Consider the following 26,596-nt stretch of genomic DNA (forward strand, 5'->3'; position numbering starts at 1 on the left):
ATAAATTCAAAAGATGTTGATTAAGTTTACATCAGCTAAAATCAGGCTTGGTATAAACTGTCCCTACATTTACATCAGATCTAAATTTGGAGGTCTAGTGGATTTCAAATTATTCCATTATCACATGTAAACAAGTCCATCAGTTTTCCCTACTGTCACACCAAAGAGCTTAATGAGGATTAGATACCCTTACTGTTTTCACAGTGAACTCCCATGAATGTAGGAAACCAGTAAAGAGCACCCTGAAAGTTCAGAGCACAGCGATTTGCCAGCTTTGCTCATACAGAGTTGCCGTCACTGGTACAGCATGTTCAGGACGTTTTCCAACACCAAGTTTTTGGCAAACACTTACAATCCGTGATGATGATGGCCTTTCCTAATGCCTGCTCAAGGACATTGGGCTGGCAGAATTCATCATGAGCGTTGGATATTGAATCAGTCCTTTCCGATTGGTTCAGCAGTGGGAGGGAGGAGGAAAAGCTTTTGCGGTTTCAGTTTCCATTGGCACAAAATTTTCAGGTCATGAATTGTGTGAATAATTCAGGAGACAGGGATTGGTGCCCTTAGCATGGAAGCCCTTACATGGAAGCCAATTCAGGAAGACTCTTCCATCTTAGTAGTACTAAGATGAGTGATGAGTGATGAGTAGTACTTTGAGCACGCCTTTGTAGATGCCGGTCAGCATCAGACCCTCCTCATAGAGAGCTTAAGGTGAAATGTCAGGACAGTCTTCAATCATGATAAATAGATCAGTACCCACAATTCTCGTGTCTCCTGCTGTTAGTCAACAGGCCCTAGAGTCAAAACCACCACCTCAAACAGATCAGACTTAATGCCACTAAAGAGCTTGGTTTTATGGTGTGAGGTTTTTTTAACTTATTATTTTTTAAGCCTTACTAATTTTGAATCAAAAGCTGTAGGATGTGTGAGAGTGACACATGCAATTGTGCAGATGGATTTCCACATACTTTCTTTAAATAAAATAATAATTGTCATAAATATGTATCTCATATTTTGCACTAATTCACTTATAGTGGGGGCCAAGCAAGAAAATGTTGATATCCTTGTGTGTGAAGCTCTGAGAATGTGACAATCAGGTGAGCATAATGATCTGTGGATACTTGATATGAGTGCTCCATCATGGCCTCCAGTTGAAGCATGTGCCACTGGGAGGTTATTCTCAAATTAGAGAGTTATCAGTATTACTTTACATCTGCCCTGGCCAGTAAAAGCAGGTCCCGTGACCCAAAGGAGGAGCAGAATTATAGTTACCGCTTAATTATATCAGTCTAATAAATACAGTGTCACCAACATCAAATGACATTTTAGAAGGACTTTTGCTTTCAATACCAGTGTCACATTTTAAGATTATGACATGTGTGGTCATTCTGAATAGGAACAAATATTGAATGTCCCCTGCAGAACCAGACTGCTTCTCCATCAGAGGTTATAAAGTTCCTGTTACTTGTCCAAGAGAGTAAACAAATATTGGACCTTGTACCTGGTTGGAAAGGTCTCAGATTTTGGGGTGAAAAAGGAAACCTCTGTCTAGTAGGTTGCTTTAATGAAAAAAAAAAAAAGCCAAACCAGCATTACTTGATTCCAGCTACTGAGAAATTTGGAGTGATGGAATTCATTGCAAGGAACAGTGGATGCTCAGCGTACAGGTGAGGTGGTTTCCAGTGCCTGAGGGATGTGATTTATGGCAGGGCTGCTGTCAACACACAGACAGCACATGTTTCAAAACAGCAAGGAAGCTTTGGGCTGGTGCCGGATTGTGAAAGGCAGGGTTTTCAAAAGACCTGAAATAAATGAGGTGCTGGTTGAAATTTGGTGTGGCATCTTCTAATGCAGCCAGGCACCTTTGAAAACCTCAGGCCTTAAAGTTGCTGGGCCTATGAGAGGTGCCATTTGTTCAGGACAGTACTCTTTGTCAGATCCAGCCTTTCTTCACTTCTTTTTTTTTTTTTTTTTCTTTCACTTTTGGCAGTGGGGAGATAGGTTCCCTCCCTGTGTTTTGGATTTTGTCAGATGTTTTTCCTCAGGCAAGCATGCAGGAGGCATTCCAGGCTGGTAGGCCAGAGCCAATGGCACAGGAAGCAACTCTGACTCAAAACCTTGCCATTACTCAGGCAATTTCATCTTCACCACTGAACAGAGCCTTTGGTAAAAATCAATTCATGCCACCACCTTCCTAGTGATGCCACGAGTTAGAGACAAGCTGTGGAATACCAGCTGGAGCCCAGTCAGGCTGTGGAAGAGTGAATTGAGTCATTCATGCCCAGCCATGGCTGTGATTTTTGGCTGGGCTTGAGTCTGCTGAACACGCTGATGGTGCCTATCCTGGGCTTATGAAATGGATTGGCTGGGCAGGGGGACAGAAGTGGTTTGGAGTGCCCTTGTGCAACATGGACGCAGTTGGAGATGAAAGTCTTTGGGACAGGGGACATTGTTGGCTCTGTGTTTGTCCTGCCCCTAACATCAGAGAGCTGTGCCCCATTGCTTGGGCTCCTTGAGCCTGCTTTCATGCCAGAAATGGCAAACCCAATCACAGTCCTTTGGGAATGTGGTAAAAGACAACTCATTTTTTGACATAGACGTAAAGGCTGCTGTCTGCATCAGTGTGAGTCTTAGCTGGTCCCTTCTGACTGCACTCTCGGTTCAGCTCTGTAAGAACGCTGAGAGCTCAGGAGAATTTGATCTGTGTTTAAGGTGTGGTTGCACTGAGCAGCAGCATGAGCCTGTGGACAGCCAGTGACTGGTCCTGCCCAGCTGGGGGAATGGCTGGGAGAAGCTGCAGGAGGCATGGCACAGTGAGCACCAAGCCTCTGAGGAGAGCAGCTCGTCTGGCCTCCAGCTCTGCTCTGTGTTACATCAGTCACTTACGGATGGGGTCAGGTGCAGCAGCCCCTGAAATCACCCTCCACTGCTCCAGCAGCACGGCTGGTCTGAGCCAGGAGGGAGCAGGCTGGGACAGCATGCTGGGAGAGACCTGCCAAAGGACCCAGACTGGCTGGGCAGAGCTGCCCCACGTAGCTGCTCCTGAGACTGCTGCTTCTGGCACCCCCTGTAATGACAGGGTATTGTTTTGTGGATTTCCAAAAGAGGATCCTGAAATTGGTGCAGCATTACAGCACGAGCCCAGTGGGCCAGGGGATAGCTCAGGGAATGCCCGCCTGCCAGTGACCCCTGATGAAGGTGGGATGAAGAGTGATTCCTGCCTGGTATTCTGTTTTCCTTTACCTGCAGGAGAATCATACACGCATGGTTGGCTCACCTTGTGTGTGCCATAAGGTATTTGGTGGTTTCAGTCCGGGGTTTATCATCAATATGGCTTTGCAAGCACAAGTGCAAAGGGAGTGGCTCAGTTGGTTGTTGATGTTGGGATCACCAAAACGGCCAAAATTTGTCTGATCTACAGCTCAGCCAGAAACTGTTCCCCTTTGCTTTGTTTTCTCCTTCCTAGGAGGGGTAAACCCCCACAGAGTCAGCTTTGGGATAAATTGCCCAGAGAGTGCTTTCCTGACAGCCCCGCCAGGACTTGGCTGGTAGCCTCACCTTTGCCAGGGCTTTAGTAGAGAACTGCTGAGGTTGTTCCCTGGATGCCACTTGCTGGTAACATCTCACTAAAAAATGAGATTTCAATATTAGTGATGTGTTCCAAGGAAAAAAGTAATTTTTGGTTTAGAAAGCTGTAGTTTTCCTATGAAAGTAGAATAAAATAAGAGGTTTCTCAGCTTTTGAAAACATGGAAAAGGCCCACTTTCTTATAGCCTTTATAATTTTTGCTTGATATTTATTTCTTTTAAAAAAGAGGTTTTTATGTGTCTTGCTTTTTGAACTTATTACATGCAATCAGAGAGCAGTAATGGCACAGGAATGTGGGGGACTTCTGCGAAAGTATGCATTTTTAAATTTTTTTAATTTTTTTAACCAAATGAAATTATCGCTCGCGTTAGTTAAGCATTTGTTGGCCGGGTTTGGTATTTTTTTGTACAAATTAGTGCTTTGAAAGTCTTGCCCCCAAACACAAACAGGTGTTTAATTAAAACGAATAATTACGAAATGCTACTTCTTTCAATCCAACTCTCCATTTGCAAAGTGAAGCTTCTTCTTCACCGTACCCGTGCCCGGCTCGGGCCAGGCTGGGAGCGGGGAGGGGAAGCAGGGAGTGCCCGGCACGCCGCAGGAGCCGTGCTTGCCGTGCTGGAGAGCCCGGGAGAGCCGGGCTGGAGGAGGAATCGCTGCGGCTGCCAGGGACACCCCGAGCCGCGCTGACAGCGCTCGCTCTGCTCGCCGAGCAGCCCCTGTCATCTGGCAGCTTTCATCGGCATTAAAGGAAACATTTCTAAAGGAAATAGAGTACATTTTACTCTCTCTCTTGCATTTCCTTGATCGATTAGCAAAGGGAGGAATGTTTCCTCTCTCCCACTCTTTTTCTCACCCTCTTTTTTTTTTTTTTTCGTCTCCAGATGTAAGCGGGGCTCTATTTCAAGCCGTTCGCACATGGTAAAACACGTGCCAAAAAGTTGACACAATGTAACAACAACAACAGGAGGGGGAAAAAAAAAGAATAAAAAAAAGGCAAAGCATGCTGCAAAAAAGGTGTCTGGGACCTTAAATATTGTAGAGCATCACTGACCCCCACTGGGCTGGCACACTCACTGCACATCCTCCAGCGTGGGGACTGGCACCTCACCGCTGTGTGGGGCTCAGGGACACACCAGCCTGCCGGGGGGGCATCTTCCAGTCCGTCCTTACAGCTGGCCCACCCGAGCCTGTCTGCTTTCTTTGTGGCCATCGTGAACGGTGTAAAAAGGCACTGGCTTGGCTTGCTGCGAGGGGTGTTGTGGTTGGGTGGCAGAAAGGCTCACTGGTGGTATGGTTAGGTACCCACTGAGATTTTTTGCCCAAGTGCTTGGTGAAATCTCTGTTGCTGGAGGCTTTTAGGAGGAGGTTAAACAAGTATCTACCAAGATTGCTGTAGAGAGAGTTGGTGCTGCCTTCGAAGCAATAAGATTATTTTCAGGTCTTCTCAAGATCCTGTTCAACCCGAACTTTTATATTTTTTCGGGAAAATCAGGAGTGGTCCTCTCAATTTTGTATCAGTAATACATTGTGGCTTCTATAATTTCAAGAGGTACCTCTAATTGTAGTATGGTTTATATCAGAAACAAGCTAAACTGTCTCTTGTGTCCCAGGATGTTGAGGAGAGGGGGATGTAGATGGGTAAAGGATCACCACCACATAGGTATTGAAGGAAGCAGAGTCTTTCCTTCTCTGTAATTAAATAGAGGACAGAAGGAGAGGCACAGAACTCTGTGTGCTCAGTTGCTATGTGGCTCAGCCAGGCTGCCAGAGAGTGATGCCATGGTCCACACAAGGAGTGAATTCCTCCTTCTGGGAAAGGGATTTTAGCAAGACTGGTGCTGGGAGCTCCCTCTGAAATGGAGTTTTTATGCCACAGGCCCTTCTTATCATCAAGCCTTTTCAGAGATGGCCTTGTGGTTAAAGAAACCAGACTGTGATTGAGAAGATATGGTTTCAGTTCCTGGCTCCATCAGAAACTTCTTGTGTGACCCTTGGAGGGTTATTTAACCTGTGTGAGTCTCAAGTTCTCTGCCTGCATGTTGGGTGTCCTAACAGTCCTCTACCTTTCCTGGGGTGTTGGAAAGCTTCACTGTGAGGCCTGGAGATCAGCTGTGACAGTAATTTTGTGATGAGCAGCATGAAGAAATGTTTGAGAAGGTGAAGTGTTGGCAGAGTGAGCCTGCACAGTTGCAAAGCGTTTGCTCTGTGGTGTGGAATGGGACCTCCGGGGCATACTGAGAATGTGTCAGGTTTTTACAGCCAAGCAAAGTGAGAATATGAAGTTGTATTGTGGTCGGAGGAAAGGGATGCAAACAACACGGGAGTGCAGCTACTGCACAGTGCTGTACAGTACAAGTGACAAGTAGGTCACTGCAGGGACCTGTACATCTGGAGTACAAGTGCAACACAGTTAAAGCAGAATAACCAGGACACAGTAATTAAATCAGGGCCTTGGATTTAATTTATGAAGTGTTTCAGGCACACATTGCAGCATGAATCTGTGTTTACTGTAAAAGATTGTGTTTTCTGACATCTGCTGAAGAAGAGGGAATTAAGATTGATCTGTCTCATGTCCAAAGGCTGTATAAGACAATTGATGCATACAGCCTGCTACTGTCAAATGGTGACACTTCAAGCTTGGATCCTGGCACAATAAACCATTGCCAAGGGCTTCCCACTCAGTGAAAAGTCTTGAGTTCAAAAGCAAGAAAAATGTAGGTAAGGAAGGCAAAGTTAAGATGAGCTAAATAATATAGTTTTCTACAAAATATACAACAAGCCTTTCCCTCTGTACCATTATTGCAGTGCCCCGAGTGCCAAAATGTCAGAATCACTCTGGGACAAATATGATCAGCACATCTGTGTCTAGCACAGTTAGACACATACCTCCCATGCGCTGTGGAAGGACATAAACCCTCCCTTGGAGGGTCTGTGGACCAGAGATTCCTCTTCTATTGCCTTTGGATCAATCAAAGAACCCAGGACCTGTTGGGTACTTCTGAGTTGCAGAAGCTCTGACTGGGACTTAATTTGATTAGGGTGTACTAAGTTAAGATCTGCTGTTACACTGTTATCCTAATAATCAACTTCTGCTCCTGCATGCCCTTAAAATGAAGTAATTCTGCTTGTCTGACATAGGTGTCCTGAGGAATCCCGTGTGCTTGAAAATGCTTGAAAACCCTTGGATAAAAGTCACTAGGAAAGAGGAGGGAGAGAGGGGAAAGTCTTGTTACATTGTTGACTTATGGTCAACGTTGTCCTCGAAATGCTGTTTTGTCATCAATATTTCTTCATTAGGAATAATGATTTTTCCACATTTACTGCCAGCTGATTCAAAGCCATCCAAAAGCAGAATGTGTCATGAATCTCTAAAATGCATTCGCTGGCGAACTCTAAACAGAGATGATTAGAAAAATAACGCAGCGGAAATACTGGGTTTCTTGAAGCTGCTAGGGGTACTTTTAGTGAGATATTTTGTTCAACGTATTTATCTATTTTCAAAGTGTTCTTGGTGGTGTTTTGAAAAGGCAGTGTGCTGTATTTTTTTAGTTCTTTCTTGTGTTGTGTATCAGGGCTGCAGTGAGAGCCGGGGAATACACTTAGCTGATCAAGGGAAATTGTGTAATTGATAGGCACCGAGGATATGACCTTGTGGTGTATTCCCACAGTATGCTTAGGTGGGAAACAGTTTTTTCCATCATGCCAAGTTTTTTGAGATATCAACGTTTTTTCCCCATGTTTCAGCAAATGCAGAACCTTCCTACTTTGATGCTTTTATCAGAAAATTATCCCCTATCTCTTCTCTACATAGAATGCATGCTTTGAATTCATGAGTTTAAGCCTTTTGTGGAGAGGTTTGCACATTTTCTCTCTGCTTTTTCTGCTTTTGGCATCTGTAGTTGCTGCCTGAATTGTCTGTGTTAGGCACTGTACATCACAATGGTGCTGCCAATGGCTTAATGTCTAAGTAGGTATGACAGAAAAATAATGTTGTAGCCTAGAAAGGCTACTGAAGTCCCTGGATGTGCAAATAGGAGCATCTCAAGCCACCTGTGTGGCGTTACATTGCCTTTGTCCTCTGCTCCAGTGTGATTGCTATCAGAATATTACTGCCAAAAGGATTAGTATGACATGTACCTATTCTATCACCCATCTTCAATGGTGGATGTTTGTCCTATTTGCTCATGTTCCTAATCTGACATTTAAAAGTGATGCATGTCCCAGATAAAGTTGGACGCTCTGTGCCTAATTCCTCATCTCCAGATTGTGCCCAGTTTCTGGCCAAATCTTAAGAGCTTTGCTGAGTAACAGCTCAGATTATGGCCTTTCCTGTTCATTTTCACAGTTAAAACCTGCATCCAAGCTCCAGTGACCTTGAATCTCTTCAACATCCTTTTCAAAAAATGCAGTTTCTCTCTATTCATGCTCAACTAGCTGCAGAAATAACTCTCTGCCTTTTAACTTAGGCCAGATCATTTTTGCCTTTTAGTCATGGAGTCATAGAATATCCTGAGTCGGAAGGGGCCCACAAAGATCATCGAATCCAACTCCTAAACATCTCTCCTCTGGTTTCATTTCTGCCTCATATCAAACAGAAACTTCATGTCTTTACCTGCACGACCTGTAATGACCTATTCCCACCCTTCTTCCTCTGGTATTCTCTAGTGACATACCAACTCATCTTTCCCATCTGAAGCCGTCTATGTTCAACCTTCAAGCACTTACATTCTCTTTTGTGTTGTCTTTGTCCTTTCTTCAGAAGCATTCCATTAAACTTCCTTTAAACTCCCTCCGGGTCCTCTTTCAAATTCTTCCTTAACCTTTTCCTTTGCTGTGCTGTCTGCAGACTCCTTGTCAACAGTAAAACATTTAGAGTGCTGAGACCACAGCTTCCCTTGCCGACTGGTTTTGTCTGATTGTTTCTTTCTATTTCCTATCACTACCTGGTTGTTATTGCTTGTATTAGGTTGTAAACTCCTGCAGTTGGACCCTTCTTTGAATTCTGTGTTTTCCCAGAATAGATCTGTTCTATAATCTGAGCAGCCAGGATCTGTGGTGGTATAGGCAAAAACGATGTAATAAGAGTAATGGGATAACAAGAAGTTAGAACATGGCATCTTATGCAGTATGAGCTCCTCTTCTGCCTTCCCCCTCTTCCTTCAGATTCACAATATTTCAGACTTTTGACACAGCAGAAGACAGTAAGTGAGGAGGTTTCAGACTAGAGTATAGTAGCTGATGTATCCTTTCAGCTGCTGAAGTGTTTCTGTGTAATCCACTCACTGACTATGGCATTTTCAGCAGGGAAGCCTCTGCAGGCACTTCTGTACATGTCCCCAAGGTAAGACCATCATGTGGCAGCCAGGCTGGGCTGAAGGAAGGTCACAGCATGGCCAAGGTTAGGAACCTCTTTCATGCAAAAATAGAGGACTCTGGTCTCCCAGGCTTGCTGCCAACATATCGCCTTCTAGTTTTGCTGAAATGATTTTGAAAAAGGATCTAAAAAGGGCTGAAGGGGCAAAAGAAGAATGTTGAAATGACATAGTTTCTCATCTTCATGCAGTTTAGTGCTAATTTTGTCCTTTGTCTTTAAGCTGCTTTTTAAATGCTGCTTGTGGAAAGCAAATGGGTCACGTTGTTCTGTGTTTCTACTGTAATACGCTGCCTGCTATTTTTCTCTTAGATTATTTGTGTAATCTTTTTTGTGCAATCTGTTTGTTCTTGAGTCTTGCAAACTTTGCCTTTGCTACTTCTTTCCCAATAAGCAGTGCAACTTCTGTGTTCACTCATGGGTATTCTGCACACAACAGACTGCGTTATTTGAGACAGTGTGAAAATATTAAAATGGGGAACATGTGTGGGCACTTAATTGTGGTGAGCCCAACCACAAATACCTTCGCCGTTGGTAACTGGCACAGAGGAAAAGCAGACCTTTGTTTTGTTTTTATCAGACATAATGATAGATACATTGTTTTTAGTGGGGTTTTTCTGGTTTTCTAAGGAAATGAGGCTTGTGCAATCACACTGCCTGTGTGCATGTGCCTGTCTGCTTGTCAGTTCCTCCTTCACCAACACTTGAAACTAATATCCATTTTCAACTACATTTGAGCGAGTTGCAGGAGTTGGGAGAAGAGAAAGGTTTTTGCAGAAGTCTTGTGAGTTCCCAGATTGCACCAAGGTCTGCAGAAGGTGCAGTTTCCAGTGATAACATTGCTGCAAGCCTGATCAGTTGTGTATTTGCACATGTGCCTTTAAGTGGATCCAGCCACCCAACTGTTAGCTCCCAAATTTGAATATTTTGGCTTATTTACTTTTACCTTTTGGGTGAGTGAGTCAGTTGGGAGAGTTGCTAGGCACAGAGCTTGTGTTTTGATTCTCACTGGAGTGGCCATGTCTCATGAAAAACATGGTTTGCTCAAGGCCACAGTGTTATAATTTGCATAAAAACTTATAAAAAAGGAAGCTTTCTTTAAGCTTTCCTGTGTGAGAGTTTATAGGAGTATTTCTGTCTGTGTACTTAATAGCAGAATCTGGACTTCTCATAAATGTAGACAGGTTAAGTCTGTTGCTGCCTCAGTGGGAATCTTCTGTGGAAAAACCCAGAGAGAGGAAGGAAAGCCTCAGGAAACAAACTTAAAGGGGAGAAGTTGGCCAAGACTCGTGTTGTGCTACTCTTTGGTTTGTATCTGACCACCAGCACTGTAGTTGGGGATACCTCAGAGCCACGGGGGACTGTAGCCTCAGGGTACCTTTCGGAGGCAGAGATGATGTCTTTATGCTGGAAGAGGGGACAGAGGTACAAAGGCACTGAGTGACTTGTTAGAGATTACAGGTTGAGTTAGGAAACAGACCTAGGTCTCCTGGCACAAGTGCAGCCAGAAGTATGGTCTCCATGTAGAGAGCTTCTTCAGCAAATGGAGAGATTGGTCAACGAGGAAGATAAATGCTGATGCACACAAGAGCTGGCTAAATTATGAATGTGAGAAGAGAAGGAGGGGTTGAAAAGATTCCCACATGTTCTGCTCAGATGTTAACAAAGAAAGCTGAGAAGTGTTTGCATAGACACTACATTATTCCATGTCCAAGTGCCTCATAAAAATAATACCGGATGATCACAGAATGGCACACTAGGGAAAATAAATTCTTCAGCGGAATATTCCCTCTGGAAAAACACTGTGTAAAGTAATACACTAATGGCTTTCAATTTCATGTTTTATATATAGAGATATTAACTGCTCCCCAGACGTCTCTTCGTATTACAGCCCAGCTACACGAGATGTTTGGAGAAGGCCCTGGAGCAGCTCTGTGCTGTCCACACCAGGGCTCAGCAGGGCTCTCCTGTGGTACACAGGAGGTGTCTTCTGCCTCCTTCTCAGTGCAGTGCTCTCTCCTGTGGTTCTCTTCAGTGGGTTTGGGTTTTTTTCTTCCTAGTCCTCATGTTTTTTTCCATTCTTCCCCCAAGCTCTGTAGCCTCACTACCATGCTGGGAAACCTGAATTCCTTTTCTGCTAATAAAAAAGGAGTCCTCTCTAGAAGTGCTACAGTGGAGTGATTAAAGCACAACAGTGACAATGAAAACCCTAATAACAAATGCTAAGGAAAGTTAAGTTTAAATACATCATTATTAATTCCATTTGGGGGATTTCCAGACTTGTCTGGATTTATCTGGTGAGTTCTCCCTCCACGTTGCTCAGGCTGGGAGCTGTTTGAGTCAGGAACTGTCTGTCCTGTATAAAGCCAACTACAGTTATGCCATTGTAGCAAATCGTAATGATCTGGGTTATTTTCCAAGCTTTCCTAATATATCTCAAATGTGTATATATATCATCCTGCCACATCCTGAGGGATCTGAAAGTAGCTTACATGCTTTGTTCCCTGAATGTAGCTTGTTGGAGTGTGGGACAGGCAGAAAAGAAGTCATGAGTGTGGGGACATTGTCAGTGCACAGTGAAGGGCAGCAGTCCTGCTCTTGAGATGACAAGACAGCTCTAACTTGTAGAAGTTGTGCAGTATTTGCATGAAAAAGCCCATAAACAGACCATGAGAGAGCATTGTATCATTACTGCATTATGTAATTATTATAAGGTGCATATTATTTCTATATGCCTTTATGAATAATTCAGTATTGAACTAAGTATGCTTTCCTGCTTGTACCCCAGCTCTTGCTTCCCTTCCACCCTCACTGACCACACCACTCCACCCATGAAGCCTTCAAGAAGTGCAGGGTCCCAAGGCTGGGGTCACCACAGTTATTCTTAAACTGGAGAATACCATTTTGAGAGGGGCAGTGCCCCAGATCACAGTTGCTCTATTACCTTTGGTGGGGTTCTCCTGTGTAGTGTGGCTGACCTTGTACTTAATGCCTTCCATTTTCAACATCAATTGTTGTGTAAGGACATCAGAACTTTAGGGTCTATCTCCGTTTTCTAGAACCCATGTGGCAAAGAAAAATGGCAAAGGTGTGCCTTCTACCCACCTCTTCCATCATCTCTGCACCACGGTCTTCCCTAGGGAAATGTTTTTCTCATGAACTAAGGAAATCTTGTCTTCACTTTAAAACTATCTGCCACATAGCATCTTTAGCAACAATCTGAACAAGGCAGCAAGCCTTTTGTATGTGTGTGTCTACAGACTTTTTGTTATGCATTTGTGTCTGACGTTAAGGATCTTTTTCAGAAACAGACAGAGCTCTTAAGGCTTGTCTGTACTTACAGTCTTTACCAGCAGTTTCTGATACACCTTTCTTGAATGATGGTAAGAATAAAATATCCACATATCAGTTTCTTTAGGAATAGCTTCTGTGCTTTAAATAGACAGAATATCTTAATGTGTATTAATCTTTGAACAGAAAAAAAAAGTAGTTGGCTCCATTGAGAGAATTGGTTTAAGCTATACAAGCAAAAACTTCTCTTTAAATTGTGCTGCCACCAGACAGCTTTATGAGGCCTCCTATGACAAAATCCTTTCATGTGTAAGCAAGGCTTAAGGCACAGGTTTATCCCATCTAACTGAGGAGCTGAGGATGACTGTATAGGTGGGTTAGATGATAGCTGAGTGGTTTGTATCTGAAGCTCAAGGTCCTTACAATGATTGCTGGCTTGCAGCAGCACGGCTGACATGAGTGCTGTCTTGGGAGCCAGTGTCAATCCTTTCTAGATCTTTTCATATGGACCGGCACCAGAGTGCCTTCAGTGGCACTGGGTCTTTGCCAGCAGTAGCACAAATTGTTTTTCTGTGGACTGAGCTGCTACGTCCCCCTCACCAGCCACGGGTGAGTGGAGGGACCTCCTGTGCAGCTGGGACGAGGGGCTTGCTCTGACTGCTGTCCTTTCCCTCTGGTGACAGGACGCTGTGCCCGCTGCGGGGAGAATGTTGTCGGAGAGGGCACTGGTTGCACAGCCATGGACCAAGTCTTCCACGTGGAGTGTTTCACCTGCATAATGTGCAACACCAAGCTGAGGGGACAGCCCTTCTACGCCGTGGAGAAGAAAGCCTACTGTGAACCCTGCTACATTGTGAGTACCCGCTCCTCTTTGTGCCCTGATTTTGATGCACAGACATGGGAAACATTTCTTTCTTTCATTGCTGTGGACTTGCCTTACAGTTAAATTCTGACAACTCTGTGGCAGTATCATGAGCAACAGGTTTTTTCATGGTCTTGAGAACTCTGATCTTTTTAACTTACTGGGTGAATTACATTTCCTGGTCTGACTTCCCTCTGAAATGAAGTGGACACAGCAGGAATAGAGCTGGGTTTTGTGATTGTTTCATCTCTGTAAGGAGCAGACTATGCAGTCATTTTTTAGCAGTAGTGTGCTTCTCCACTTTCTGTGTTGAGAAACCTGATACCAAAATGGTTACAGACTGTGTGCCCAATAAGATTAAGGAGGTGGGATGCAAGAAAGCACTAAAACTTCTAAAATCAAGACTTTTGCCTTGCTTGATGGAAGACATTCTACTGAACTAAAGGTCTTTGGATTAGATATCTTTTGAAGCTTACATTGCCCTAAAATTTCATTTCATGCCTCCAAGGTCTTAAAGCAAACAATTAACAGTTGCTCTGAGGAGCTGCACAGTTTAAGAGACTCCCATAACAAGTAGCTGGAACCAGTTGCACAGGTGCAAATTAAATAAACATCCCATAATGTGCCTGAGGCTTTACCTTGGTCTGACCTTAGCATCCAGTATATAAGGATTATCCTTGTAACTTAGAGTAAGAAAAGCACTGGAACATTCTTAAAATACTGACAGATCTTTCTTTAAACTTCCAGTTTTGAGTTTTTACAAACACTGGATAATTGGATTTACACTTCTGAAAGTAAAAATTGATGTTTTTCATGACATTTCTGTCATTCCAAGGATAATTAGAGCAATAATACTATAATATTTCTGAAAATGCCACCAATATTTCATTGTTCTCTCTATTTCTACAGAGACTTCTCAGTGAGATTATTATGGAGATACTGAATATTAAAAGGGAGGATTGTGTCTTACTTACAATGGCAGTGATAGATGGGCCTTGTTAAATTGATTTTAAAAGCTAAATGGTCTTTTGGTGGAATATGTACCTTTTAAATAATTTCTATTTTTGTTTGCTCTAAAATGATTGCACCATAAAAAATTTAAGTCTCATTTTGTGGCAAGTTTAACCACGTGCAAAGCACTGAAGACTTTAGGAAGGTGCATTCATAATATAATTGGAGCAACTTTATGTAACTAGAATTAAACATTTCATTGACTTCAGGCTGGAATTGACTTCATCTGCTTGCAGATTGATACTTTCTTTTCTTCTTTTTTAAATCAAGCACGCATTCTACACCACTCATCTGCTTTAGTTTGGGAAAACATCTGCATTAGCCACTGTAGTAATGGTTTAAGATTATTTAATCCCATTACTTATACACTTCATTAGCCTGAGTGAATTGTTGGCAAGGGTTCAGTAAACTTCCTACATTGGGAGATAAAAGGATAAAAAAGGAAAGGGAGAAGGATTCTGTTCCTCATTTTCTTTCAAATTTATCTTCTATCTATTTAAGGGATAAAGGAACGATAATTGCCTGGTTGCATCTGCGTTTGTATGTTCTGTGATACATCTTTGCAGCTCTGAGTACAGAGGAAAGAGTAAACGTTTAATAGCTTCCTTTTATATAACCAGAAGGGGCCTTTAAATGTTTATCCATGCAGTCCACAAAACATGGTTATGGAGTTAACCCAAAACACGTCTGGATCCATCTGCTGCTGCACATGCAGAGGAAAGGATGGCAGTGCTGATGGGGATACATATATGTAGCTGGGCAGCTGGAACTGTGAGTGAAAAATGGGAAGCAGGAAGCTGGCAGTCTGATGGAGTAAAGAAAAGAAAAAAAAAAACCCAAGCACATATTGAACTCTAAAATGTGGAAGAAACAAGTGTTGGGAGCCTATGTCTCAGTGTCTTTCAGAAAGCTCAGGACTATGCTGTGTTAAAAGCCAGATCTACAAGGGATCTAGGCTCCTGCCATCCTCTGGCTTTAGGCCTGAGGAATTTGTGTCCTAGAGCATATGTCTCATTGATTTTTCAGTGGAATGAAGCCTGCATTGGCTTCAGTAGGATAATGAATGCCTAAGTACACTGAGGCTTTCAGCTAGGCTTGCAAGTTGTTCTTGCCGATGAATGAGACCCTTAAATTGATGAGGCACAGTCTGACTGCTTTTGTCTTTAGATGCCTTTAGTTGTGTGATGCAGTTATCCTGAACTCTGAGAGTTAATGACCTGCTTAAAATCGAACCTGTCAAGCCACATTCTGCTGAATTGTGGCACCTGATTATTTTTGTTTTGGTTTGGGGCCTTCCCCCCTTTTCTTTTTGGTTGGTTAGTTGATTGGTTTTGGGTGCTTTTTAGTGTTTGGTTTCTGAAGGTGTGTGGGGTATATTTTGTTTCCCAAAGTTCCTGCATCAGAAAATAGCTTGGATAGTAGGAATCCCAGATCTCAGAATACAGAAACTCAGTAGGACTGAAGTACCTCGTTTTGGATTCCTCTGGACCTGAGTTCCCATGGAAGGTGCAGCAGATGTGACTGCACAGCTAATTCATGGCAGCGGCCAGCTGAGAAAACAGGGTTCTCAGCTGGTGTAAGTGTGAGTAATTCAGTGAAACTTGTTTCTGGTCTACCTAATTCACACTGATTTCTAGCACACATCCCTGTTTTCCCAAGTTGAAAACTCCTGACCTCTTATGCAAGTTATAGAGGCTTAATTTATATGAAGAAAATAAATGAATACTGCCTAGTAACACTGGCCTAGTTGTGATATATAAATTGAAGCCTTTGATTATTTTTTAAATAATTCACTGGTGTGACTTGTGGCCTTATGCACACAAAAACTATGCACAAAAATAAAAATAAATGTTCTGAAACAATTAGAATTGGCTAATTTTCTCAGTTTGTTGTGTGACTCTTCTTAGCTGTGGTGTAGTGAAGCCATAATTAAGATTTCTGTGAAGAGCTGTGTTTAATTACTGGTTAGTCAGTACCAAGCCTAAATAGCCTGCAGAAGGGGTTTTCTTTGTTGTTTTTGTTTCTGGTTTTATTTATCAGTGATCCAATTAAGATGAAATTCCCCAAAAGTCTGAATTAATGTCTAAGGAAATCAATCACCTGTTTGAAAAGAAATATTTTTCTTAATGGGAATTTGAGTACCAGAGTTAATTCTTTCACACAAAAATCTTCCCACCCAAAAGCCCATCACTATCATTTCCTGTTACATCTTCTGAGTGCAGCGAGTTCTGTTGCCAATGTGTTTGCTGGTTTTGCTCTGCATCCAAGGATTCTTTCATTATTGATGTTATTTCTAAAAGAGTACCAGTCTTCTCCATTAAGACACTTCTGCTGAACTAAAAGCAACTGTAAAAACTAAAGTGTTAATAGGAGACAGATGTTTCCCAGTCACGATGACAGTCAAGTTAACATTTGAAATACCATGATAGAATTTCCAGTGTAGCCAGTGCACTGCTGTGCACGTGATGAGCGCCGTGTCTGCAGTATGTTATCAGTATATTTCCCCCCTCCCTTACAGGGCAAATTACTGACAAAAGAACATTTGGTTTGCTTCCTCTAAGTAGTTGAAGATATTTTAACACTGGACTGAGAGCAGGGAAAAGGCTAAGCATAATGTCAGTGGAACTGTTGTTATAAAAGACTGAAGAGCAAGATGTTGAGCAGTGCCAGCTGTCTGCTGTCCAAATACCGTGTTATCGTAAGGACTGAGCACAAGGTTAACCAGACACACCAGTCTGGCAAGAGTGATGCTGCTGTTTTGTGAATGGGGTGTTCTTTGATGTCCAGATAACTTTCTCCAGGATGTGGAAATTTTTCTCCATTCTTTCTCCCCTCTCCTGACAGTCTGGTGGTTGGCAGCTGGAGATGTGCACTCTGAGGTGAGGGCTGGGAGGGGCTGAGCTCCTGCAGTTAATGCAGAAAGCAGCAAGATCTTGCTGATGCTCCTGGTCTCCCGGGGTTTCTTCTGTTGTGTCCAGGTCAATGTGACCCACCTGAGGAGAGGACCATGGTGGGATTGGGAAGGGGAAATAGCAGAAATAGCCAGGGTCAGATGAAAGACTTCAGAGAAGTGGTGGGCTAGAAATTATGAAGGATTGATTAAAGGAGAAGAAAGAAACTCATTTCAGTCAAGCTAGATCAGGGCAGATGGTGGGTATGCTCTGCAGTGCCCTGTGGAGACCCAGAGATTGAGGTTTCCTATTTCTGCTGAGCACTGTGAGATATTGAGGACAGTATCTTAAACCCATCCCTAAAAATCACTAAATCACTTACAAGGATTATTTGCAGGTGAAGTTCATCTTTCCATAGGATTGAAGCTGTGGAAGTGCTTGAAGGAAGAAGAATTATGCGTAGGAATCTTGCCCTGGTTATTGCTTTTCTCCAGCTTTGAACTTGAGATCATAGTGCTCCACCTTTTTTTATTCCCCCTGTATTCCCCCTGTCCCCAATTACTTGTTTTGTGAGCAGAAAAAGATATATCTTAGAGGTTTGGTTTTTTTTTTTTCTTTTAAAGTCTTCTAACTTCCTGGCCTATCAGTGGCTGTAGTTCAGTAGGAGAAGATGGTTCAGAACAGAACACAAGAGAAAAGTTGATGTTTTAAGAAATGGTACAACGAGAGCCACTGGTGTAATGGAGCATCTTGGGAAGGCTTAAATTTGCTAATCATTCTAAAATGTCAGTGTTAACTCAATTTGTGCTCATTGAAATCTCTGGTGAGACTGCTGTTGGCTTCGGTGTGACTGGTATTGTAAACCTCACTCTGTGTGCACGTGAGTCTGATTGGTTGAAAGCTGTGCAAGAGCAGCTTCCTGCAGCACATAGGGTTTAAAGTGTAAGGTTGTTCCCTGCAGTAAAAATACATCTATTTTTAAAAATAATTTTGCAATTTGTAAGCAGGGATTACAGCACTAATTTAGCAACTGTGTAACAATTTAAATTGGACCAGAAAAGAGAAACTATAATTTAAAGATTTTTTTTTATGATACAAGTTTTCTTCTTTTTAAAGTAAAAAGCCCTTTATTCTTGTTTTTGTCAAGCAACGTATTGAATTTGAGAGTAATTTATGGAAAGTGCTGCCAGCATGGTATTGCAAGTGCTCCACAATTTGAATTTAAACTGCTCAATGGGATCATTAAGACTATTATGCCTGCTTTCCAAAGAGTTTGAATTCAAAATGACAACTGGAACAAAAATATAAAATAAACTAAAGAGAAGTCACGCTCTCTTTGCATGGTGGAATTTTTCTGCCCTCAAAATATTTCATTGAGATCAATGCTGCTCTTGAATCCCTCCTAGAAAAAAGCTGGTGTTGCTAGTTTTAGTTTGGAGCTCCTGTGTGAGTCATCGGCAGCAGGGAGCTGAACCTGTGACCCGTGGATCGAAAAGCATTAAAGCTCAGCTCCTGTGGCACAGAGATGGAGCTGGGCTGTGCCAGGCAGCAGCAGGCTCAGCCCTGGGTATTTCTTACCCCCAACAGAAGTGGCCCATGGGCATAGCAGCCACAAAACTGGTCCAGAGTTTTGGCTCACTCACAGGCGTGTTTTATTGCTACTGATTATTAGCGTTGATAATTTTGCTAGTCTGTACCCAGTTGGTAATTCCATGGAAAAAACATAATGTCAAGGGAAATCTGTTACGTCTAATGAACTGATCATTTGTAAAAATGAAAAATTAGTAAATCCCTTAAGAGTGTAACAGCCCTTTCTATTGATACCACCCAGCAACAGCTGATATAAAAAATAGAGACAGAAGGCGGAGGAGTAATAGTGGCCATAAGCTCAACTCTACTACTTTGAGTGGTAAATGTTCTTGTGCAATCAGGGCACAGATAGAGGAGGACGGGATGCTGTTACATAAGCTGCACCTGGAGCTTCCAGGAGTCCAGGTCTAGGAGGTACAAAAACGTGTGAGAGAATATGTCGATGAAGCAGCTTCTGTCAGAACTGGGACAGCTGAACTTAGCTGACCCTCTGGAAGACTGCATCTGTTTGTTCAGTGGCCTTCCAGCTGTTTCAGGGGATGGGTCATGCCTCTTATTCTGTCACAAGGCAAGGGAAAAGGTTCGTTTGCAGGGGTGGGTGGGTGGGGGAGTCAGCAGAGGTCAATAACCTTCTTTCTAAACTGGAATTAAAAAGAAAGGGGAGAAAGTGTACCATGAGATGATGAGGTAACGCTTTACAGAGATTCCTCTGTAGAGACCCAGAGGCTCATGTTAAAGAGGACAGGGCCAATTCATCTTGCTGTCCAACAAGGACAGGACAAGAAGCCTGCAAATCAAGCCTGTAAGAAGAAAAATTCATAGTGTTCTTGGAAGACACGAGTGCGAGCCCTGCCAAGAATTGCACTGGGCTCACCTTGGTGATGGATTCTGAGACCAATATACCTTGGAGTAATTGACTTTCCAGAAAGCTGACTAGAGTGTTGCTTTAGAGGAAGACCATCTATGGATTGTGGAGGCAAAGCAACTTGATGCTACCAATAAGAACAGTGTCACTAGGGGGATATTTTTGGAAAAGTACCATAGTGCTGGACAGCGTTTTAATAGATATATTTGTGTTGGAAGATTGGGCATGAAAGGCTGATTAACTATTCACTGATGTCTTGGTGGTGCAAAGTTTTGTTAGGTATGGATGACTTTTCATGGCCCCTATTTAAAAATGTGTCCATATTAAGTGACGAGTCCTCCTCCACACCTGGGCTTACTTGAGATTTTTGTGATGGCTTGCTAGAATCCAGATCTTTCCTCCTGTGTGTGTTGGCAGCCATAACAACTTGAATTGTAGTCTTGTCTCTGCCTTGTGCTTTTATAATTAGAGGCATTTTTCATATTTTGATTATATGAACTAAGCATTGATTTGACATGTATAATCTAGAAAAACTATACCATGGGAAATGAAGAGTTCTTAGTAACTGAAAAGATGATACTGTGAAGGACCAGCTGCTGCCATTCAGTGAATTTCTTGCCTCACAGGGTGAATTCCACTGACCAACTGTATATTCTTTGGAAGAAAACAGTCTCCCTCTCTGCAGGACTAATGGGATTTTATGGTTCCTGGCTATAGATCTGCTTAGGGATCATGCTACAGTAGAGGGGATGGCGAAGTCATTTAGCAATGGGTTTTAGCTGTGTGTTGAGCTTTCCCTGTGGAATGTATCCCAAAGCTTGCTGGCCTTGCAAGCTAGCAGAAATGGTTTATAAGGAGAGAATAACATCTTTGTAGTATCTTCCACATTTGCAGTCAAGTGTAGATGGTTACTGGCAAGTTACATCCAGTGTTTACAGCGTTCATCCCTTTTCTTTCATCTGTTCCTCACCACCTCCTCAGTGAACTACTTGCTGCTTTCACTCTCTGCTGCCTGAGCAGCATCTGGAGATAGCACTGTAATAAACTCTCACTGTGGTGTGTCAGTGAATGAAAGTCTTTGCCTCTGAAAAACTTCTTGATAAAAAGCAAGTCTGTGGGAAAGGCAACAGCATTGTCTCCATATTGCAGATGGAGATCTGACTCTGAGAAGTTTAAATGCAGCTTGTTTAGATCATGGATTTTCATTGATGGAAGCCTTCAAGGACAGCTGGGACAAAAGTCTTAGGTATGGTTAAGGTCTAGGCATGGGCAGACCTAGGGATGTTTTTCTAGCCTTACTTGTTCCAGTTCTGAGCTTGAATGACCTGTCCAGGACCACAAAAACATCCTGCACTGTACAGCTCAGGTTTTCCACAGCCCAATTTTCTACCAATTTGCAGTTCAGCCTGCCAGGATCTTGAGGTGAAGGAGCTACCTTTCTTTTCTTCCCCTCTTCTAATCACTGCTGTTTAGAGACTGGACAGGAATAAGAACGAGTATCTGAAAACTGAGTGAGGGCTCTTGGAAAACCCAGGAGGGTGGAAGGTGCCATGACAGTGTTCCTTTCCTTTCCTGTCCTACTGCTTGCTTGTAACCCTGCATAGTTATTTGTTAATTCAAACTGCTGACGACAATTATTCTGAAAAGTCTGTAATGTATTTGAAATTGGGCCTGTAATTTAGATGTGTGTTCCCATCAGATCTGTGTATTATGGAGCTCTGTCTTTTCTAATGCAGTGATGTTAAAGCGCTGCAGTATCCAGACATTAAAAAATTGAAACTCACTGAAATAAACAAACCATTAAGTATTGCTTATTTTTACCAGTTCCTTGTGCAGAGTTGCTGGCAAATCTTGCTGCAGTACCTGTGAGTAACAGAGCTGAATCTGTCCTGGAATGGGTTTGTTTGGATTTAGCAGAAATGGTTCCCTGAGCAGCCTTGAAGAGAGCAAAATCTTGTCTTGCTCACTCTCAATTCCAGATGCCCTCTTCCTTCAGTCCAGACAGTGATTTGCAAGCCTGAGTGCCAGGGATCCCAGCAGGCTCTTGCAGCATGCCACTTGAGCCGTCTCCTTGGTGAAGCCACACTCCAAGGAATTTGCTCTGGCAAAAGCTCAGTCTGTGAGTCGATCCTCCCTCTAGTGTCTGCCTCTGCTCTTCGCTCCAGGACATGATTTGTGTGCATGTGATGTTTGTTTGCAGTGGGGGAAACTGTTTAACTTGACATCACACACACAGAAACCCCAGTGGGCTTGGGAGATTTCTGGTTGGAAAAAAACAAAATCATGCCATTGTAGGGAAAGTACAACAAATGGGAATGGTGACGGGAGAAAAAGTTTATTGATTTTAAGAGTATGGAGAGTGTCTGGTACTCACGTAGGGATAAAGCAAATTGTAAGTTTCATCTCATCTGCATTGATTACAAAGCCATGGTCCAAGTACAATATTGACAGAAGAGATAAATAATCCACTGGGATATTTTGGGCAGAAGGAAAACCAGATTATAGCTTAACTCTGGTGCTGGCATTTGCTGGGAACAAGAGATAATTACGCGCTGGTAGGTAGCAGCCTTCACAGGAGCAGAGAGGTTGATGTGGTCAGTGAGGTCTCACAGTGTGTGCCCATCTCTGTGAGGCCTCTGTGGGGTTAGGCAGGGATGGCGCCACGCATGTAGGTGAGCATGGAACTCATGGGGCATCTGATTGCTGAAAATGAGTGATGAGATCCGCTCAGCACTGTCCCTGCTTTTCCCTGGCTGCTGTTTCCTGACAAACATTTGACACAGAAGCACCATGGAGGTTTCCCACACCAACCTGATGCTGTAACTGTCAGAGCAGACTTACCACAGCTCTCTGGGGCCATGCAGGAGGTGCAGGCAGTGAGGAACTGGTGGCCATTCTTATGTTACATGCCCATGTTTCAAAGGCTTTTGTTTTTGCTAAAAGTAGAGCTTTACAGAAAGAAATAAACCAAGAATCTTTGTGACCTCTTTGGTGTGAGTTTATAAAGCACAGATTCGATAGTCTTTAGTCACTATAGGAGTGTGCTCCTGCAGTTGCTGGCCATTGAAAAAAATCTTTATATTGTTTTGATTTTTATTTTCTTGCTGAAGTCAGTCTATGAATGTGTTTAATGCTGCAGCTCATTGTATTTGCATCTTTGCTGTTTGACTCTTTAACACTGAGTGGCCTTCCAAATTCTCCTGTCACTTAACATTCTTTATATAGAGTTTTTTCAATCTGCTTCAAAGATGTAAAAAGTAATGTTTTTTGTGCTCAAAACCTAAAAGTTGCTGCTGACCAAACCCAGATATTTTCCCTTGTTTGTGAAGGGAAATACAGCAAGAGGGGGGGGAAAATAACAGTGTTGAAATGTAAATTCATTCTCAGATGTTATCAGGGATTGAGATTTTAAGTATGAATATTCCATTAGCTCCTGACAAGGTAGTTTTTTGTTTAAGGTCATGTTTGAACCAATACACCATCTTGGCATTCCACCAACAAAGATATCTGTGTAAATGCAATCTGTGTTCAAGCCAGACAACACTTTAAAAAATTTATTTAATATTTCCTACAGCAAGCCATCTGTGACTGGTCACATTTTAGGAAGCAAACTAACATCATAGCAACGTTCGCCAATCTCTTTGAATAACTTCTAGACTTTTTAAATTAAATGTGCTGCCAAATATTTATGTTCTGTTGTGAAAAGGAAAATATTTGTTTGACATCCTAGTCTCCCCGGCAATTTGCAGTCGGTTGCTCCTCTGAGGAGCTGTGCTTTTCTCGTGGGTGCTGCACAGCCAAAGGAGGATGTGGGAATTCCTAAAGGTGCCTTTTGGGCTCCTCAGCAGGGAGTGGGGGCAGCTGTAGCATGGTGGGGCTCTGTGGGGCTCAGAGAGGTTGAGCCCTGGCTCCTCTCGTGGAGGGTGTGACAGGGGCAGGCTGGGGGCTGGCTTGTGCCCAGTGCTGGCAGTGGTGGGTCAGAGGCTGGTGGAACAGGCACAGGTGGCCATCACAGCATTCCTGCCAACATGCGAAAGGCTCAAGAGTTCCCGGAAAAGCCAAACCAATTAGCAGGATGTCTTCCAGTGCATCTGCCACAGGCACTGCAGCCATCACCAAGGCAACCAAGTTGCCAGAATTTAGCAGCAGCAAAACAGGAGGAAAAACTAGTGATGGCCGAAATCATGGCTGCTAAAGGCCCTGATGGAGCTGAGCCACGCTCTAAATCATATCTAGCATTTAGCAATAGTCTTCAGAAAAAGTCTTGTTTTTTTATCCTGTTCCACAGATTTATGGCTGGCTTAAACTTGATCACTCAAAAGTAGCGAAATGCCTTTGTTTAAGGGCTTGGAAATTGTTACCCTCTTACTACATACAGGTACTAATAAACAAGTAAAAAGTTTAAAACTGTCCTGAAATAGCAAATTCCCTTTTGGAAAGGCTGAAATGTTCTGAAGAGTCCCTGGTGGCACAGCACCAGTTTTTGCTAAGTACTGATTTGAAATGGTCCATATAATTTGCCTGTACTTACCACCTTGGGACTGTTGTAACCAGCAGAAGGCCAGGTGAGTCATCAGCCCGTAATCTGTCCACATGTGTCTGTCACCTATAGGAACAATGCCATACATAGAACATGCATATTCTTATATTCTGGAAAGAGGCCCTTGCAACAGAGCAGGGAGAGAAAGCAGTCCTGATTTGCTCTATTACCTCTGACAGTTTTACTTTCACTGTGACATGGCAATAAGATTAAAGTTTTATGGTAATATCACCTCCATCCAGACAAAAAAAAAACCAATAAAAGCTCTCCTCTGTGGCACTTAGATTTCAAACTCTTTTTATAGAGACTCTGCATCTGTTAATAAAGTCCTTAATTCATTTTGAACATTTTATTGTCACTTTGGATAAAAGTTTAATCAGATAGAATTATTGCCCTTCTAATATTCCCTTAACCTTTGCATTTTAGACTTAGACCATATCATTTAAATTTTAAAACCACTCTTTTATAGACTTGAATGCCCCCATCTCTTTTTTAGAGGGTACTTTTGCACAGGAATGCCGTAGTCTGTCTTGAGGTCATGTGAAAACTTTAAAGGCTCTAATGTGAGCACTGCTCACTTTCCACTGAAATGTCTTGCATGCCCTATTAATTACTTTAATGGTGACATGGTGGTTTAAGGGAGTTCTTTATTAATGCCACTAAATCTTTTTTTTATTGTTGTTTAAACACTTTTCTTTTCCTTTATGTAGATGTATTTAATCCTTTCTGTCTTTAAAATAAACGAGTGCGTAACCACACAAGGTGCTTGACATTTCCATCTTTCCATGTCAGGAGATGTAGGGAGAGCTTTGCTCCCGTGTCCACATCCCACCAGAGACATGCACATCTGTACTGTCTGTCTTCATGTGTTAGATTGTTGTGGTGGAAGTAATTTTTAAAATCTGATCTCTCTCTTTCCAGAAATAATATGCAGTGAGTTTGCTTTTACTCTTCCAGGATGTTGAGATTGTAGAGGTCAATTTGGATTTTTTGCTGGAAGTGCAGCACTCCCAGTTCAAGAGAGGATGTGCCTATGTTTGAGCCTTTTCCTAGTAAGGAGGACACGTTGATTTGCTCTCCTCAACCTGAACTAAGTAAGGGTATTCTAGTAGTCCATTTTTACTTCAAAGATGTATAGCATTCACTATACTGGATTATTTATAGAGCAGCCCTTTTGCTGAACTAGCTAGATGGTAAAACACTGACGTCTATGCCTGAGCTGGATTTTAGTCTATCAGATTTCTGTTTCTTTTAAGGTTAAATCTTTTACAAAATACTTATTCTTGATTCATCCTAATTGCAGATTTTCTTAGTCTGTGAAGGGGAAGCAAGGTGTGAGAGACAAAATATCATCAGGACCTGGAGAAACTTTTTCAAATCATATAAGTGACTGAGAAATTGGCTGCTTTTGGTTTACTAACCCACTCTTGACAATGAGACTTAAACTCTTAATAGTAAGTCATGTAATTCTCTAGTCACTTTAAAAAATGTTATGTCTCCAATAACGATTGATAGTTTCACCATGGGACTCTTCACATTTGAGATCTGTAAATAAACTTCACTGGTTTTAAAGAAAATCAGAATGGATTGTTGAAAAACTTGTGAAGAGGTTTCACCAAAAGCAACTAGTTTTTTCTTTGGTGAGGGAGCAGTGGTTTAGGGCTTGGTATTGGTGGGGTTTTTGTGTTTTCTTTGGGCAAAGTTACAGTGTTACACTGCAGGGTTTCTCTTGACCTCCCCTCTCCCCGGTGATTTCCAACTCCTAAAAACATCTGTGCCCAGCTGGGTAGTAGAGTTTCTGTGCAGCCCTCCATGGCTAATGTATACCTGTACGTACATGCAGACTTGCACAGGAAGAATCTGGAAGCCTGAATTCAATCTGAAATGATTTGGCATTTGCCCAGAAAAGGTATTCCTTCCTCTCGTGGACCTTCCCTCAGGTTTGTCTAAATTTGTCTTCAATCATCAGTAATACACTTTGCTGTTGAGTGGGCAGAGCATTTTGCTCACAACTGCTGCTTTAATTTTGGAAGCAGGCAGTTCACTTATGCACTTACACGGTACTAAAGGGTACCTTTTGCATTTTCAAACTTTGCTAAATGGCACCCTTTGCATTTTAGAATAAGTATCTAATTAAATGACAAGGCTGAGTGCTGTTTGAGCCAGGGGTTAGAGTTGCTAACTTAGATGAGGGACTGGATCCCATAAAACAAATTAGTCTAAGTTGTGTGCCTGCTCCCACTGATCCCAATTTAAATGTTTTCCTTAAAATTAATAGGAGCTGAATCTGATATGTGTTGCCCAAGACAACATGGCTAATGAAAGACATGAGACACAGATCCCATCTCACAAAGTGATCCTCTTGAGTGTGTGAAAAATCTAGATTGGTTTGATCAAAAGAATTTTCAATTTCTGTTTTTTAAAGTAGAAGTAAGGAAGATTCAAGTTAATTTTAGTGGAAATTCCCTAAAATTAACTGAAAAGCATACTTTTCCCCCCTCTAAACTTTGTTTCCTTCCCTTTTCCCATGTGGTTACCTTGTTTATTTTTTAAATAAATAATCATATTTTAAAGCAATATAAAT

The 26,596-nt window shown here is 42.4% G+C and overlaps 1 protein-coding gene across 16 annotated transcripts in view; it reads left to right on the forward strand.

The window, feature by feature from the left end:
• LPP (LIM domain containing preferred translocation partner in lipoma) overlaps positions 1-26,596 on the forward strand; it is a 331,648-nt gene that overhangs the window by 260,683 nt on the left and 44,369 nt on the right. For all 16 annotated transcript variants that reach the window (XM_064385623.1, XM_064385626.1, XM_064385629.1 and 13 more), the window contains one exon: positions 12,937-13,106. In XM_064385623.1, the coding sequence (XP_064241693.1) occupies positions 12,937-13,106 (170 nt within the window). The remainder of the gene's footprint in view (positions 1-12,936; positions 13,107-26,596) is intronic.

Source organism: Passer domesticus, chromosome 11 (genome assembly GCF_036417665.1).
Source record: "Passer domesticus isolate bPasDom1 chromosome 11, bPasDom1.hap1, whole genome shotgun sequence".
Lineage (NCBI taxonomy): Eukaryota > Metazoa > Chordata > Aves > Passeriformes > Passeridae > Passer > Passer domesticus.